The sequence below is a fragment of the Bison bison genome, unplaced genomic scaffold (genome assembly GCF_000754665.1).
Source record: "Bison bison bison isolate TAMUID 2011002044 unplaced genomic scaffold, Bison_UMD1.0 scf7180017864383, whole genome shotgun sequence".
In the NCBI taxonomy this organism is placed as follows: domain Eukaryota; kingdom Metazoa; phylum Chordata; class Mammalia; order Artiodactyla; family Bovidae; genus Bison; species Bison bison.
In genome coordinates, this window is record NW_011494955.1 from 4,095,919 (window position 1) to 4,113,124 (window position 17,206).

Sequence of the window (17,206 nt, forward strand, 5' to 3'; positions counted from 1 at the left end):
AAAGCTGAGCACCAAAGAATTGATGGTTTTGAACTGTAGTGTTGGAGAAGACTCTTGAGAGTCCCTTGGACAGCAAGGAAATCCAACCAGTCCATCCTAAAGGAAATCAGTCCTGAATATTCATTGGAAGGACTGACGCTGAAGCTGAAACTCTAATACTTTGGCCACCTGATGGGAAGAACTGACTCATTTGAAAAGACCCTGATGCTGGGAAGAATTGAGGGTGGGAGGAGAAGGGTACAACAGAGGATGAGATGGTTGGATGGCGTCACTGACTCAATGGACATGAGTTTGAGTAAACTCCAGGAGTTGGTAATGGACAGGGAGGCCTGGCACGCTGTAGTCCATGGTGTTGTAAAGAGTCAGATACGACTGAGCAACTGAACCAAACTGAACTTCCCTCAGCTATGTGTAAAGCCTCCTCAGACAGCCATTTTGCTTTCTTGCATTTCTTTTTCTTGGGGATGGTTTTGGTTACTGCTTCCTGTACAGTGTTACAAACCTCTTGTCCATAGGTCTTCAGGCATTCTTGTCTCCCAGATCTAATCCCTTGAATCCATTTGTCACTTCCACTGTATAATCATAAAGTATCTGATTTATGTCCTACCTGACATAAATGGCCTAGTGGTTTTCTGTACTTTTTAAAATTTGAGCCTGATTTTTGCAATAGGGAGTTGATGATCTGAGTCACAGTCAGGTCCACATCTTGTTTTTGCTGACTGTAGACATTTGCTCCATCTTTGGCTGCAAAGAATATAATCAGTCTGATTTCAATACTGACCATTTGGTAATGTTCATGTGTAGTCGTCTCTTAGGTTGTTGGGAAAAGGTGTTTGTTATGACCAGCAAGTTCTCTTGACAAAACTCTTTGTTTGCCTTGCCCTGCTTCATTTTGGGCTCCAAGGCCAAACTTGCCTGGAGAAATGCATGAAAATAGTTAGCACCTAGAAAATGCTAATCTAGGACCTTCTCCTTCCCCCACCCCTCCCTCCCCCCTCGCATTTTTTTAGATAATGATAGGACTTCAGAGATTTTTCTTTAAGGAAGATTTAGCTTGCCATTAGGACAGAAATTGGAGAAGGCAATGGCAACCCACTCCAGTACTCTCGCCTGGAAAATCCCATGGACAGAGGGGCCTGGTAGGCTGCAGTCCATGGGGTCGCTAAGAGTCGGACACGACTGAGCGACTTCACTTTGACTTTTCACTTTCATGCATTGGAGAAGGAAATGGCAACCCACTCCAGTGTTCTTGCCTTGAGAATCCCAGGGACAGCGGAGCCTGGTGGGCTGCCGTCTCTGGGGTCACACAGAGTCGGACACGACTGAAGTGACTTAGCAGCAGTAGGACGGAAATAATTTTTCAGTTTTGCTGATGATAAAATAAGTTTCCTTCCCTAAATCACGCACACAGTTTACACTATGACTATGCATATTCTTCTTTTAGAGCATAATTCTATTCAACAGAAAAATGGGCAGAAGATATAAACAGTTACTAAGTAAAGAAATAGAAAGGACCCAAAGACATGAAGAGGAAAAACTGCCTATTATTGATATATTTTTAGGGTTAACTGAAGTTTTTCATTTTTAGGAAGTAAAAGCTTTGTTTAAAAATGAAAACTGCCCCAAGGTGATAAGCTGTGAGTTTGCGCACAATAGCAACTGGTATATCACTTTCCAGTCAGACACAGATGCACAACAGGTGAGAAGAAAGCTTTTCTTTTGATTTGAACTGCTGGTGAAAAAAGAGATAGTGTGTATTTTAATTGAGAAAAATGTGTGCTTACAGTAATGTTTATCAAGACTTTGGAGAACTTTGTTCACCTTTTTGGTTTTGCTTTTTAATTGGTTTTCTTTTTGATGATCTTCCTAAAGCTTTGTTTCAACATAAGAACCGTTTCTTATCAATAAAAAATTAGCACACAGTTTTCAAATTAACATGTACTCAGTAGTTAGTATTTCTGTTACATAGTAGGCCGCAATATATATAACTTCTGATTCTTGGAATTTTGACATAATGATATTACTCTTGTTAGCATGTTTTATATAAAGATAAGTAAAACTACTTTGAAACAAAAATTTATATAATAACATTTTTAAGTCACTCAGATTTGTCTTAATTCTTCATCTTAGAAGGCTCTCTGAACCTATTTTAAAATTGATATGTAGTGATATTTTGGGTCTTTTCTGAATTTTGTGCATTTTATCTGTAGTGATCCTTAGTAGTTATTACATAATAAATGTTAACTGTAGCTGAGGTCTCACATTTCTGCTTTTTCATTTCCTATCATCTGCATAATGGGGTCACCTTCGGAATTTTTTATGGTTTAGAGATAGTTGGTAATATTAAACCTCTCAATAGAATAATGATTGCTTTAATGAAATATTTGAATGCTAATGAAAGTTCCTTTCTGCTTTGTAACAGGCTTTTAAATACTTAAGAGAAGAAGTTAAGACATTTCAGGGCAAGCCAATCATGGTAAGAAACATTTTTAAGTAGTCCAGTTTCAGACAAGAAAGTTTTTGTTGTCTGTTAACAAAGATGAATGACATTTTATTAACCACATAATGAATTTAAAAAATTTTCTGACTCATATGAAATGCTATTTCATAAAATTAGTTGATAGGACATCAAAATACTTTCTAAATAGCAATAACTTTTGAAAGTATAACTTCAGACAGCATGAAGTTTTAGTTAGATGCTGATTGACAACATGTAAGATAATTGTAGATCTCAAAAGTCAGGAGCAGGAATGAGTTTTTAGCAACGAAGGTGGGAAACATTCCCCATTTTCAACCTCATTTCAGTTAACTTTATCTATGCTAATCCTCAGCTATTTGAGAACCTGGAAATTGTCATTGATTGGCTCACTGTTTTCATGTCTAATCTGTTCACTTCAAAATCCACTTCAAAACTTCTTTCAGTCATTATTGCCATTGTTTAGGCTTGAGAGATTAGAATAGCCTTTTAACTATTGTCCCTTCAGCTTTCCCCTTCTTAAAGCCCATCCTCCACATTATTACCAAACCTACCGTCCAAGATAGAATCCTAAACATGCACTTACTTTGACAAGCTCCACATTCCCTGGGTAATATGTAATTATTGTTTGTAAATGTGGTGTGTTGTTCTTAATCTTACTGAGTTCTTAACTGTATATCAGTGTCTATTCTAAGCATGGTGTGTGTATAGACTCATTTAATTTTTATAAGAACCTAGTAAGATGGTTAGAAGGCAATGGCACCCCACTCCAGTACTCTTGCCTGGAAAATCCCATGGATGGAGGAGCCTGGTAGGCGGCAGTCCATGGGGTCACTTAAAGTCGGACACGACTGAGTGACTTCGCTTTCACTTTTCACTTTCATGCATTGGAGAAGGAAATGGCAACCCACTCCAGTATTCTTGCCTGGAGAATCCCAAGGGCAGAGGAACCTAGTGGGCTGCTGTCTCTGGGGTCGCACAGAGTCGGACACGACTGAAGCGACTTAGCAGCAGTAAGGTGGTTACTCTCCTTTTTACTGGTAAAGAAAGTGAGGCATGAAAGTCACATACCCAGTTCCGCATAACTAGTAAGTGAAAGAACCAGAATGAGAGAAGCTTACATTTATTAAGAGGTTGTATCTCAGATACTGTTCTAAGAACATGACATATTCAGATCTCACTACTACCATATTATTACTTTCCATGGTGGTATTACTTTTCATATTACGAATGAAGGTATCTGCCAGTTATCATTCTAATTCCTCTACCTGTAATACTCTTCTCCTTATTTCCTTTCCCTGCTTGAGGCTTTTAGGATATTCCCGAGGTCTTCTAACAACTTGAAAGTTTTATATGTCAGATTTAGGTCTTTGATACATCTGGAATTAACTTCATATATAGTACAAGACAGGGATCTGATTTCATTTTCCCCTCATTTATAGAAAGGCAGTTGTGTTAGCACTTATTAAGTGGTCTGTCCTTCCACAAGTTGTGTGTAATGTTGCATCTGTCCTATATATCTCTAGTTGTTCTAATTACCATAGATTTCTAATATCCTTTTCTCCTTGTACAAAGTCTTCTTCCTTGTGCTTTTTTAGAATTATCTTAAGTATTTCTTTTCCATATGAATTTTAGAATGTTTGTCTAATAGTAACAACCAAACAAAAACCTTATTGGAATTAATGGGATTACATTTAATTATTTGATTAAATTGGGGACATTTGGCAGTTTTACCCTGAATTATTCATTATTGTGGTAACTTTATTATGATATATTTTCTTTATTCAAGTCTGTTGTATTTCTTATTTCCTTAAAGAAATTTTTACTGCTTTTCTCCCTCTCCTTGGTAACTTAGTGATTTTTTCCAAAAATGTTTTCATTTGTAGCAGCCTTGCTGAACTCCTTAGATCTATTAGTTTGTTGGGCCTTTTGGATTACTTTCTTGATAGATCTTACCAATAATCACTATTTTGATTTTTCCTTATACCTCCTGTATCTTACAGCTTATTGCTTTTGCTGAGATCTCAGGTTTAGTGGTAAATTTGTCCCTTCGTTCCTTCCTTTCTTTCACTATAGTTTTCTTCTTTTTCTGCCATTTTGATTTTCATCTATGGTTCTTTTGATTATCCATCACATAATCCATGGGGTTGCAAAGAGTCAGACATGACTGAGCGACTGAACAACAATAAAGCAGTATTCTTGTGGAGATTCACATTAATTAATTTTTATATCATTCATTAAAACCAGATGACCTTGCACCCAGAAAGACACGTGCAGGAGCAAGAAATTGTATGTTCCAGGCCTTGATGCTATTTTCAGCTATACGTCCTTTCATCTGGGCATGTCATTTACCCCTCAGGTCTTGGTTTGTTTCTTTGAAGTGTGCATGCTTTTCATTTCTGAAGTTCTCTGGTTCAAAAGCAGTGATCTTGGAGGACAAAGGGATTCAGTGGACAATGCTTGCCCTCCTGTGCTGTGGATAATTTTCATTAAGAGGCAATACTTCCTGTTTTGAGTTTTTATGACTGAGAATATTAAGTTTTATTTGGATTTCATATAAATTTTATATATTATAGAATATATATATTATATATGTTTATTTCTATATATATATTTCTGTTGTATGTTTACTGTTTCAGAATTTTTAACTGTGAAGGTAATACCTGTATGTGCTAAGAAGGTCAAGTGATTCATAGTAAATTAATTAATTAAATCTCCCTCTCTCAGATTCCTCCAGAGCAGTTTTTTCTGCATACATTTAGAAATCTTTTTCGTGTCTATCTTTATGGGAATAGAAATGTACAGTGTATTCACTTCTGTTGTTTTCTCATAGTAGATCTTCAGGATCTTTTCATTCACCACTGTTTCTGTTATACATAGAATATTGTTCGTGTATATCATGATTTAATCATTTATCCATGGAAAAACATTAAGTTGTTGCTCTGTTTACAGATAATTTGTAATGTATGCTTTCTTAAAATTTTATTATTGGTAAAATATGCATACATGCAATTTGCCATTTTTAAGTGTACAGCTCAGTGGCATTTAGTACATTCACATTGCTGTACAATCATTACTGGTATTTTTCAGAACAAAAACTCTGAAACAAAGTTCCCAAACATCCCGGCCTCCCAAATAAAAATGCTATACCCATGAAACAATAACTTCCCATTCTTCCCAGCTGCTGGTAACTTCCCTTCTAGTCTCTGTCTTTCTGAGTTCACCTATTTTAGATGCTACATACAAACGGAATTATGTGACATTTGTTCTTTTGTGTCTGGCTTATTTCACTTAGGATAATGTTTTCAAGCTTCATCTATATGGAGCATATATCAGAACTTTTTTTCGTGTTTTATAATCCATTTCTCTTTTTTTTAAGATTTTTTTCCAAAAAATTTATTTTTAACTGAAGGATAATTGCTTTACAATACTGTGTTGGTTTCTGCCATACAACAACATGCATCAGCCAGAGGTATAGAACTTCATTACTTTTTATTTGATGAATAATATTCCACTGTATAAATACCACATTTCTTGTATCCATTATCTATTGAAAGATGCTTGGGTTGCTTCCCTCTTTGGATTATTGTAAACAGTGCTGCACAACTATCTGTTTGAGTTCCCGTATGTACTGGGAATTATTGGGTAACATAATAATTATATGTTTAACATATTGAGGAGTGCATAAGTGTTTTCCAAAGAAACCGTATCCTTTTACATTCCCACCAGCAATAGAGAAGGATTCAAATTTTTCTACATCCTTGCCAACACTTATTTTTGATAAAACCAATGGGAAAAAGTGGAATCTTATTATGGTTTTGGGTTTCATTTTCCTAGTGACACAAGATATTGGGCATCTTTTCATGGACTTTTTCACGTTTTTATATCAGTTTTGAAGAAATGTGTATTCAGGTCCTTTGACCATTTTTTATTTTTTAAAAATATTTTTAAATTTATGACTGTATTGGGTCTTATTGTGCACGTGAGATCTTTGTTGCAGTACGCGGACTTCTCTCTGGTTGTGGTGTGAGGGCTCAGTAGTTATGGTGTGCAGGTTTGGTTGCCTGGCAGCATGTAGGATCTTAGTTTTCCAGTCAGGGATGGAACCTGCATCTCCTGCATTGGGAGGCAGATTCTTAACCAGTAGACCACCAGGGAGGTCCCTGACCATGTTTTATATTGGGTTATTTGTTTTTTTGTTGATTTGTACCAGATCTTTATATATTCTGAATATTAACCTTTTGTCAGGTATATGATCTGCAAGTATTTTTTTCCCATTTTGTAGTTTACCTTTTGATTCTCTTGAAGTGTCCTTTGAGGCACAAAAGTTTTTAATTTTTATGAAGTTCAATTAATTTTATTGTTGTATGTGCTTTTGGTACCATACATCAAAAATCATCACCAATCCAAGATCATGAAATGTTAACCCTATGTTTTCTAACCAGGGTTTTTATAATTTAGCCTTTTCTATTTATTTTTTTTAATTTTTATTATTTTTATTTTTGGCTGCACTGGGTCTTAGTTGCTGCATGCAGGCTTTCACCAGGGGGCTACTCTCTAGTTGCAGTACTCGGTCTTCTCATTACAGTGGCTTCTCTTGTTCAGAACACAGAATCTAGCATGTGGGGGCTTCAGCAGTTGTGGCACGCAGGCTGTAGAGCACAGGCTCAGTGGTTGTTGCACATGGGCTTAGTTGCCCTGCAGCACGTGGAATCTTCCCAGACCGAAGACTGAACTTGTGTCCCCAGCAACTGGCAGGTGGGTTCTTAACCACTGGACCAACAGGGGAAGTCTCTAGAACTTTAAAAATTGGAGTCAGTCTTCTCAAGCTTTGCTACCACTTTAACAACTAAGTTTATATAATATTTAAATCCATTCTTATCATTTCAACAGTCTTCCACCATCTTCATCAGAAGTAGATTCCATCTCAAGAAACCACTTTCTTCATCCATAAGAAGCAATTCCTTATTTGTTCAAGTTTTATCATGAAATTGGAGCAATCCAGTTCCATCTTCAGCTCTATTTCTAATTCTAGTTCTCTTGCTATTTCTGCCACATCCACAGTTAACTTCTTCCAGTAAACTTGAGTCTTGAACTGCTCAGTTATCCATGAAAGTTGGAATTAACTTATTCTAAACTCCTGTTCATGTTGGTATTTTGCCTTCTTTCGATGAATAGTCTTAATGGCATCTAGAATGGTGAATCCTTTCCAGAAGATTTTTAATTGATTTTGCCTGTCTCCATCAAAGAAATCATTATCTCTGGCAACTACTTAATAGCCTTATAAAATGTATAGTAAAAACTTATATAATTAAGTCTTGAAAGCCAAAATTTCTCCTTGATCCTTGGGCTACAGAATGGATGTTGTGTTAGCAGGCATGAAAACAACATAAACTCCATCATATATCTTCCTTAGAGCTCTTGACTGACCAGGTGCCTTGTCAGTGAGTAGTAATATTTTGTAAGGAATCTTTTTTACTGAGCAGTAGATCTCAGCAGTAAGCCTAAAATATTTAGTAAACCATGTTGTTAACAGTTGTGCTGTCTTCTAAGCTTTGTTGTTTCATTGATAAGAGCATAGGCATAGTTTGATTCAGTCACTCAGTCGTGTCCACCTCTTTGTGACCTGATGGACTGCAGCACACCAGGCTTCCCTGTCCATCACCAGCTCCTGGAGCCTTCTCAAACTCATGTCAATCACGTCAGTGATGCCATCCAACCATCTCATTCTCTGTTGTCCTCTTCTCTTCCCGCCTTCAATCTTTCCCAGCATCAGGGTCTTTTCAAATGAATCATTTCTTTGCATCAGGTGGCCATAGTATTGGAGTTTCCGCTTCAGCATCAGTCCTTCCAATGAGTATTCAGGACTGATGTCCTTTAGGATGGACTGGTTGGATCTCCTTGCTGTCCAAGGAACTCTCAAGAGTCTTCCCCAACACCACAGTTCAAAAGCATCAATTCTTCCATGCTCAGCTTTCTTTGTAGTCCCAATTCTCACATCCATACATGACTACTGGAAAAACCATAGCTTTGACTAGACGGGCCTAGTATATATGTGTAAATGTGTGTACGTTAATCCCAAGCTCTGCTTTTAAATGTGTCTCTGTTTTTAAATATGCTGTCTAGGTTGGTCATAGCTTTTATTCCAAGGAGCAGCAAGCGTCATGGCTGCAGTCACCATCTGCAGTGATTTTGGAGCCCCAAATAATAAAGTCTGTCACTGTTTCCATTGTTTGCCCATCTATTTGCCATGAAGTGATGGGACCAGATGCCATGATCTTAGTTTTCTGAATGTTGAGTTTTAAGCCAATGTTTTCACTCTCATCAAGAGGCTCTTTAGTTCTTCTTCGCCATAGTGGGTCTAGCATAATTCTGAAGGGTCAAAGGATTTTTGGAATGGTTAATATGCATTGGCTTCAAGTTTAGTCACTGACTGCACTAGCCCCTACCAAGAGAGTCAGCCTGTCCTTCTAAGTTTTGAAATCTTGAAGCCAGGCATCGACTTATCTTCTCTAGCTATGAAAGTCCTAAGGTATTTGAAAGTTTTTATTACTTATTTTAGCTAGATATTCTGGATAACTTGGTGTGGCTTCTACATCAGTCCTTGATTCTTTACCTCGTACTTCGATGGTTATAGAGATAGCTTCTTTCGTTAACCTCATGAACCAGTCTCTGCTGTCTTCAAACTTTTCTTTTGTAGCTTCCACATCTCTCTTAGCTTTCACAGAATTGAAGAGAATTAGGGTCTTGCTCTGCATTTGGCTTTTGCTTGAGGGAATGTTGGGACTGGTTTGATCATCTATCTAGATCACTGAAACTTTTCCACATCAGCAATAAGGCTGTTTGGCTTTCTTATCATTTGTGTGTTCACTGGAGTAGTTCTCATTTCTTTAAAGAACTTTCTTTGCATGCACAACTTGACTTAATTGTTTGGCACAAGAGACCTAGCTTTTGGCCTTTCTTGGCTTTCAACATGCCTTCCTCACTAAACTTGTTTTTAGGGACTTCCCTGGAGGTCCAGTGGCTAAGACTTCATGCTCCCAGTGCAGGGGCCCAGGTTCTATCCCTGATCAGGAAACGAGATTCCACATGCCACAACCAAGAGTTTGCATACCACAAGTAAGACCAGGAACAACCAAATAAATAATTTAAAAACCATTTCTAGTTTTTTATTTAAAGTAAGAGAGCTGTGACTCTTCCTTTCACTTGAATATTTAGAGGCTATTTTCGTTTCAATATTGTATCTCAGGGAATATGGTGATCCAGGGAGAGATTGAGAACAGGAAAACTGTCCATTGGTAGAGTAGCCAGAACACACACATCTATTGATTAAGTTTGTCACCTTATATTAGCGTGGTTTGTGGTATCCTAAAACAATTACAATAGTAACATCAAAGATCACAGATCACCATAACAAGTTTAACAATAATGACAAAATGAGAAATATTGCAAGAATTACCATAGTGTCATGCAGAGACGCTCACCACAATTAGAGAAAGCCCACTTGCAGCAATGAAGACCCAATGCAACCAAAAATATGTATTTTTTAAATTGGACCTTTATTTTATACACTTGAAGCTAATATTATGAATCAGCTCTTAACAATGTGAGCAAATGCTGATGGAAAAATTGTACCAATTGACTTGCTCAATGCAGGTCTGACACAAACCCTTATTTTGCAAAAATAGTACAAAACAAAAACAAAACCATAATATTTGGGAAGCACAATAAAGCAAAGTGCAGTAAAAGTATAGTATGCCTGTACTGCAACTTGATTATCTAGTTACTTGTTCTTAGACATCTTTGTTCCTTGCTTACATCATTTTTAGTGGACTGTCCTTTTATTTTTTTTTTCTCTCTGGACTGTCCTTTTAAATCTGTTTTCTACCTTTGAAAAATTTGGTGATGGGACTTCCTGGTGGTCCAGTGGTTAAGACTTTATGCTTCCACTGGAGGGCACAGGTTTGATCCCTGGTTGGGGAACTAAGATCCCACATGCCACACAGCATGACCAAAAAAACAAACAAAAAAGCCTCTAAGTAGGGAATGCCTTGACGTTTTAGTGGTTGGAACTTCATGCTTCCATTGCAGGGGGCACGGGTTCAATCCCTGGTTGGGGAACTAATATCCCACAAGCTGCAGGCAGTGTCCATAGTAATATAAATTAAAATTTATTATGTGTGTGTGTATATATATATACACTGAAACTTTCTGTTTTTGAAATTAATCTATTATTTTTGGTTACACTGGGTCTTTGTTGCTGCAAGTGGGCTTTCTCTAGCGGCAGTGAGTGGGGGCTGCTCTGCATTGTGCTGCGTGAGCTTCTGATTGCTGTGGCTTCTCTCGTTGCGGAGCACAGGCTCTAGGCCCACAGGCTTCAGTAGCTGACTGCACGCAGGCTCAGTAGTTGTGGCGCACAGGCTTTTAATTGCTCCATGGCATGTGGAATCTTCCCAGACCAGGGATCCAACCTGTGTACTCTGCTTTGGCAGGCAGATTCTTTACCACTGTACAGCCAGGGAAGTTAGCGCTCTGTGTGTGTATATACATATAGTGTTAAAATACATATAAAATTTACCATCTTATTTTAATTTCATTTAATAGTTCAGTAATAGTAAACACATTGTCTTTGTTGTACAGCCATCACCACCATCTATTCTCATAACTCTTTTCTTCTTGTAAAACTGAAACTTTGTGCCTGTTAATAACTCCCTGTTTTCCCCTCCTCCAGCCCCTGACAACCACCTAAGCCTATATTATCTTTGATTACTTACCTCATATAAATAAATCATACAGTATTTTTCTCCTTGTGATTGGCTTATTTCACTTAATATTGTGTCTTCAAGGTCCATCCATGTAGCATATTGAAAAATTTCCTCCTTTCTAAGGTTGATACATATTCCAGTGTATTTATATAACAGAATTTGCTTATCCATTCATCTGTTGATAGACACTTGGGTTTGCTTCCATATTTTAGCTCATGTGAATAATGCTGTTATGAATCATGGGTGTACAAATACCTCTTCAAGACTCTGCTTTGAGCTCTTTTGTATATATACCCAAAAGTGGAATTGCTGGATCATATGGTAATTCTACTTTCAACTTTTTGAGGGCCTTCCATGCTTGTTTTGCACAGTAGCTGTACCATTTTATACTCCTGCCAGCAGTGCACAGGGTTCCAGTTTCTCCATATCCTCTCCAGCACCTCACTGTTTTCTGTTTCTTGTTAGTAGCCATCTTAGTGGATGTGACGTGGGATTGCTTTGTGGTTTCAGTTTATGTTCCTTCAGGAATTAGTAATGTTGAGCGTCTTCTTATGTGCTTATTGTCCATTTGTATATCTTTAAAGAAATGTATATTCAAGTTCTCAGCCCACTTTTTAGTTGGCTAGTTATATTCTTAAGCATAGTTTTAACACAGTCTTTGTCCTGTCTATTTCATGCAAATTGGTAGCTAGATCTAGAGGCTTAATCAGGATTGGACTTGATCTTGGAGCAGCAGAGAGAACAAAAACACATAGTGTCCATGTGTGTGTCTCCTGTACTAGCTGTTGCTGATCATTGACTGGATACATTCATTAAGGGTTGCTATCTGTTGCTATTTCTGTTCTATATTTTTTCCATTTGTTAGTCAAAATACTTTCTCTCATATTCATTACCCTTAGGTATAGGTTATGTATATGATAAATGCCTGGTTCTAGCTTTTATTACCAGTTTTCAAAATAATGTGTTGGTTCCCTTGTTATTTAGTCACGAAGTCCTGTCAAACTCTTTTGCAACCCCATGGACTGTAGCCTACCAGGCTCCTCTGTCCATGGGATTTCCCAGGCAAGAATACTAGAGTGGGTTGCCATTTCCTTCTCCAGGGAATCTTCCCAACCCAGGAATTGAACCCGAGTCTCCTGCATTGCAGGCAGATTCTTTACTGTCTGCACCACCAGGGAAGCCCCTTCAAAATGACCTTCAAAAACGACTGTTAAGCTATTTTTGGTTTTTGAATATTTAAACATATTTGGTGTGTTTATTGTCCTTACTGATGAAGTGTGGCCTCTTTGAGTCCTTTTGTTAGGGTAGTTTTTAATGTTCCTTGCTTTCTAATGGAACAGGATGTTTCAGGCTCCTATACGTTTTCTGTCAAAAGGCTCTGGAGTCACCAGGTTACTTTTATTTTTTTCCCTTTTTAAGGGTCGTACTGTTTTGAACACCCATCATCAGTGTATCAGAGTATGTGTTTGTCACAGCTTTTTCAGTAGAGTATGTTGTTAGATTTTTAGGCTTTTACCAATTTTATAAGTGAGAAATATTAATTCCATTCTAATTACATTTCTCTGTGAGCAAGGTCTAGCATCTTTTCACATAAGAGCCACTTGCCTTTTTTCCCCTTGTTTTGATAAGTTGCAGTTTTAATATTTTGACTTTTATGATTTTACTTTGTTTATTGTATTAATTGTATTTTCTGTGTAAAAGTTTTTAAAAGTAAAATGTTTAAAATTTAAATTAAATATACTTGTGAAAGTATGCACTTAATCCTTTGTGATTATATATTCTTTGTGTTCTTCTTGCTTTTAGGCAAGGATAAAAGCCATCAATACATTTTTTGCTAAGAATGGTTATCGATTAATGGATTCTAGTATGTATAGTCAGCCCATTCAAACTCAAGCACAGTATGCCTCACCGGTCTTCATGCAGCCTGTATATAATCCTCACCAACAGTACTCTGTCTATAGTATTGTGCCTCAGTCTTGGTCTCCAAATCCTGCACCTTACTTTGAAACACCACTGGTAAGTAAGATCCTTAGAGAATATATGGTTTTTCACTGAAGCTGAAGTTTGAAGAAATCAGAGTTAAGAGTTCTTGTTTTATTTTGTTTTGTGTTGATGGTGGTTACTTTATAGGCTTTAAATGGTGATAAGTATATTTAATACCCCAAATCAATTTAAACATTAAAATTTTCTTTTAGGCTCCCTTTCCCAATGGTAGTTTTGTGAATGGCTTTAATTCACCAGGATCTTATAAAACAAATGCTGCCGCTGCCGCCGCTGCTGCCGCCGCCGCTGCTGCTGTAAATATGGGTCGACCATTCCAAAAAAATCGGTAAGGTATAATATGATAGCTGGAATTTATTGTATACAATTCCCGGTAGTTCTTAGAGTCAGTATGTTAATAGCAATGCTTATTTTCTAACACAATAAAAAGGTCCGGTCCCCCCCCCCCCGCCCCCCAAAAAAAGTATGTTAACAATTGATAAACACATTTTTACCTCAGAGTTGATAAAAAGGATTTGGGACTGAGATTATACACCAGTATATATTGACTTTTTTTTTTTTTAATAATGAGAACAGAAAAAATTTTGTGGTAACAATATAAAATCTGGTTTCTAGGTACCATTTAATGTGTTAAACAACATTTTGTAAACATGAGTTTTTTGATGGCAGAAATGTTAACTGATTTGAGTAATAAATACTGGGAGAGTGAGTTATTTATCGTTTTTAAGGATTGACTCGATTTCCACAAACTATGCTGTGCTGAGTCACTCAGTCATGTCCGACTCCTTACGACCCCAAGGACTGTAGCCCATCAGGCTCCTCTGTCCATGGGATTCTCCAGGCAAGAATACTGGAGTGGGTTGCCATGCCCTCCTCCAGAGGATCTTCCTGACCTAAGGATCAAACCCAGGTCTTCTACGTTGTGGGTGGATTCTTTACTGTGTGAGCCACCATGGAAGCCCGTTCTTTACTGAGTCATGTCTAAAGTTCTGTTTTAAGACCTTGATTTGTTATATCACTGTTAATTTTCATAACCCTGTAGATACAGTATTGTGTCTATTTAAGAAATTTGAGAAATAAAAATATTACATATCATGTCCAAAAGCATGTAGCCAGTAGCTTGCAGAGCCAAGGTTTGAGTCCAGGCAGTTTGATTCCAAAGCCTACACTTAAACCATAGTATTCTGAATAAATTATTAAGAACTCCAGAATCTCAGTTGAGATTATAAACTGGTAATCTCAGTAATTTGGTATATAATATGACTTTTGCCAGAGTATAAGTAACCGAAGGAGAAGGGGCTCAGATTTATTTAGTTGTTTAGATTTATTTAGAAGTTCACATCTACTATTTCTCTGCCTTATTTTGTGAGCCTCCTATGTTGTTTTTTGTTTTTAATTATTTCTGTTCAGTAATTTTTTTTTCTTGCCAGAATGAGAATTCTCTTATTTGATTCTTTTTGGCAAGGAGACCACATGTGGGGTATGTTTTTCCAAAATAGCTTTTAGGAACTTAATTCTTTTTTATAAGGTTTTTCTGAAATATGCTTCACTGAAGAAACAAGCCTTCCAGTATTTAAAAAAAAATACTCTTCTCAGTAGATTCTAGAATCATTCATATGTACCACTCTCTAATAGTCACAGATTTTGTACTCACTTTTAACTGACACATTTGGTTTAAACATTTGAACATCTTTGTTGTCGTTCGCACCAGGAAGTTTGTAGAATCTTAGTTTCCCAATCAGGTATTGAACTTGGGCCCATAGCACTGACAGTGCCAAGTCCTAACCACTGGACCACCAGAGAATTCCCTGAAGGTCACTTTTAAGTGTTTGGAAACTTTTACTATATATACACATTCATAATTGTTTTATGAAGTTTCAAATGAGAACTCTTCATATTCTAAGAATGAAGGATTCTTTATAAACAAAAGATTATTTGTGCTCTTATAAATGACTGTTAGTTTGATACAGTAATAAGAACAAAATTCAGGTAATTGCTAGGACATACGTGTAGAAGTTCAATGAGCCTTAAAACACACAGTGTCCTCTAACCTCCATCCTGTTAAAAAAAATTTTTTTTTTAATTACCATATGCACATAGAGACAGTGATGTTTAAGTCTGGAAAGACCTTTGTTATAGTGTATTCATTTTACAGATGAAGAAACTGAAAGTTGAGGAGGATGGTTATCTTACTAGGGTTACATGGCTTTTTATTAATTAGCAAACCTGAGATTAGTATATTTCTTTTTCTTCTACTATAGCTAGTAAAGTTTTTTTTTTTTTTTTCTTGAAAATAGTTCCATTAATACAAATGACAGTTTATACTTCCCTTGTGAGGAGATACAGATTTCTTATGATTAGAAATAGTAACTTTGTAGAAATATGTATCTGTTGATTTCATTTTTCTTTGAAGAGGTGAATTTTGCTTTAAGCAGTTAAGTGAAATAGACATCTTGGTTATATGATATGATAGACTAAAAACAGTTTTCAGTAACAACAAAAAGTATTAGTGTTTGCAAATGTTTACCTTAAAAATACGTTAACGTGGGTTTATGGTATTCCTTTATTGTCACTTGATGTTTTTATCTGCTTTGCTTTCTTGGCAAAAGAGGTAAAATTGCAATAAGAAAGCCAAGAATGACAGTCAAGACATTCTTGCTTACAAGGAGATGTATCTGTGGTTTTGGAGATATAGATTTAGTGTGATTTTCCTTGTTACTCAAATCTATTTGTGTATAGTTTTATCCATGTAGTTGACCAGTGTAGATAGTTACTAATTTTTAGTCACAGAAATAATACACAGATACTTCCTTATAAAAGTGTAGATGTTGCAGATGAACTAGAGCCTGTTGACTACGAACCCAAATCTTGATTTCCATCTTACTTCTAAGAAGTGACCACTGCCAAGCCTTTATTTTTATATATTTAAGTCATTGGTCAAGGAGCAGTTTATATTACTAACCTTGTAACAGCCCAGTGATGATCATAGGACTAACTTTCAGAAATGTGGGCAATTTTCTTCCTTTAGTATTTTACCTTTCTGTCACGTTCCTTCTCGTCTTTTATCACATTTCTTTCGTCATCCTTTTTTCCTTTGCCTGGACTTCGATTGTAAGTCCCTCTCTGTGAAGGGAAAGATTATGAGATCTGGGGGCTTTTTAAACCTCGTAACTTGTCTTACTGGGTGTATTGATGCAGTGAGAAGATTTTGGTGATAATTTCTGAACAGATATATAAATAGTATATGTACCTCCTGAGGTCATTTTCAGATCTGATGGATAATATAAATGTTTTGAAAATTAGTTTGTGTTAGTTGACACTGAATTTCATTGCTATTCAGAATCTATTTTGTATCATGTAAGTAATTTTCTGGAAAAGTATCATATATGAGACTTAGCTAAAATTTGTAGCCTGATATTTATGTTTGTTTTAGTAGTAGTACCTTCATTTGTTATATTCTCTGAAGAGTTAGTAGGGTAGCTGAATAACTATGAAAATAGACTAAAAAAATGGAGTGTATAAACTGTAGGGAAGGGGCTAAATGAAAATCTAGTACTTCCTTTTTAAATCTCCTGTAGAGCCAAGATCCTCAGTTACTTGACCTTACTTGAAGTGTTCTCAGTTTTTAAAAAATAAACTTTATTCATTTATTTTAATTTTGACTGTACTGGGTCTCTCTTGCGGCCCCAAGCTTTCTCTAGTTGCGGCACATGTGGCCTGAAGGCTCTGGAGCACGTGGGCTGAATAGTTGCAATGGCTTACAGGCTTAGTTGCCCCATAGCTTATAGCATCTTAGTTCCCCAACCAGGGCTCGAACCCCTGTCCCCTGCGTTGGAAGGTGGATTTTTTTTTCTAATTTTATTTTTAATTGGAGGATAATTACTTTACAATATTGTGGTGGTTTCTGCCATATATCAACATGAATCACACACACACACACACACACACACACACACCCCCTTGA

The 17,206-nt window shown here is 36.7% G+C and overlaps 1 protein-coding gene across 6 annotated transcripts in view; it reads left to right on the forward strand.

Annotated features, from left to right (window-relative positions):
* Window positions 1-17,206, forward strand: part of LARP4 (La ribonucleoprotein domain family, member 4) — a 69,692-nt gene that overhangs the window by 40,191 nt on the left and 12,295 nt on the right. For 5 of the 6 annotated variants that reach the window (XM_010857810.1, XM_010857807.1, XM_010857808.1 and 2 more), the window contains 4 exons: window positions 1,589-1,699; window positions 2,423-2,476; window positions 13,045-13,257; window positions 13,437-13,570. In XM_010857810.1, the coding sequence (XP_010856112.1) occupies window positions 1,589-1,699; window positions 2,423-2,476; window positions 13,045-13,257; window positions 13,437-13,570 (512 nt within the window). The remainder of the gene's footprint in view (window positions 1-1,588; window positions 1,700-2,422; window positions 2,477-13,044; window positions 13,258-13,436; window positions 13,571-17,206) is intronic. The other variant, XM_010857809.1, reaches the window with a different exon arrangement.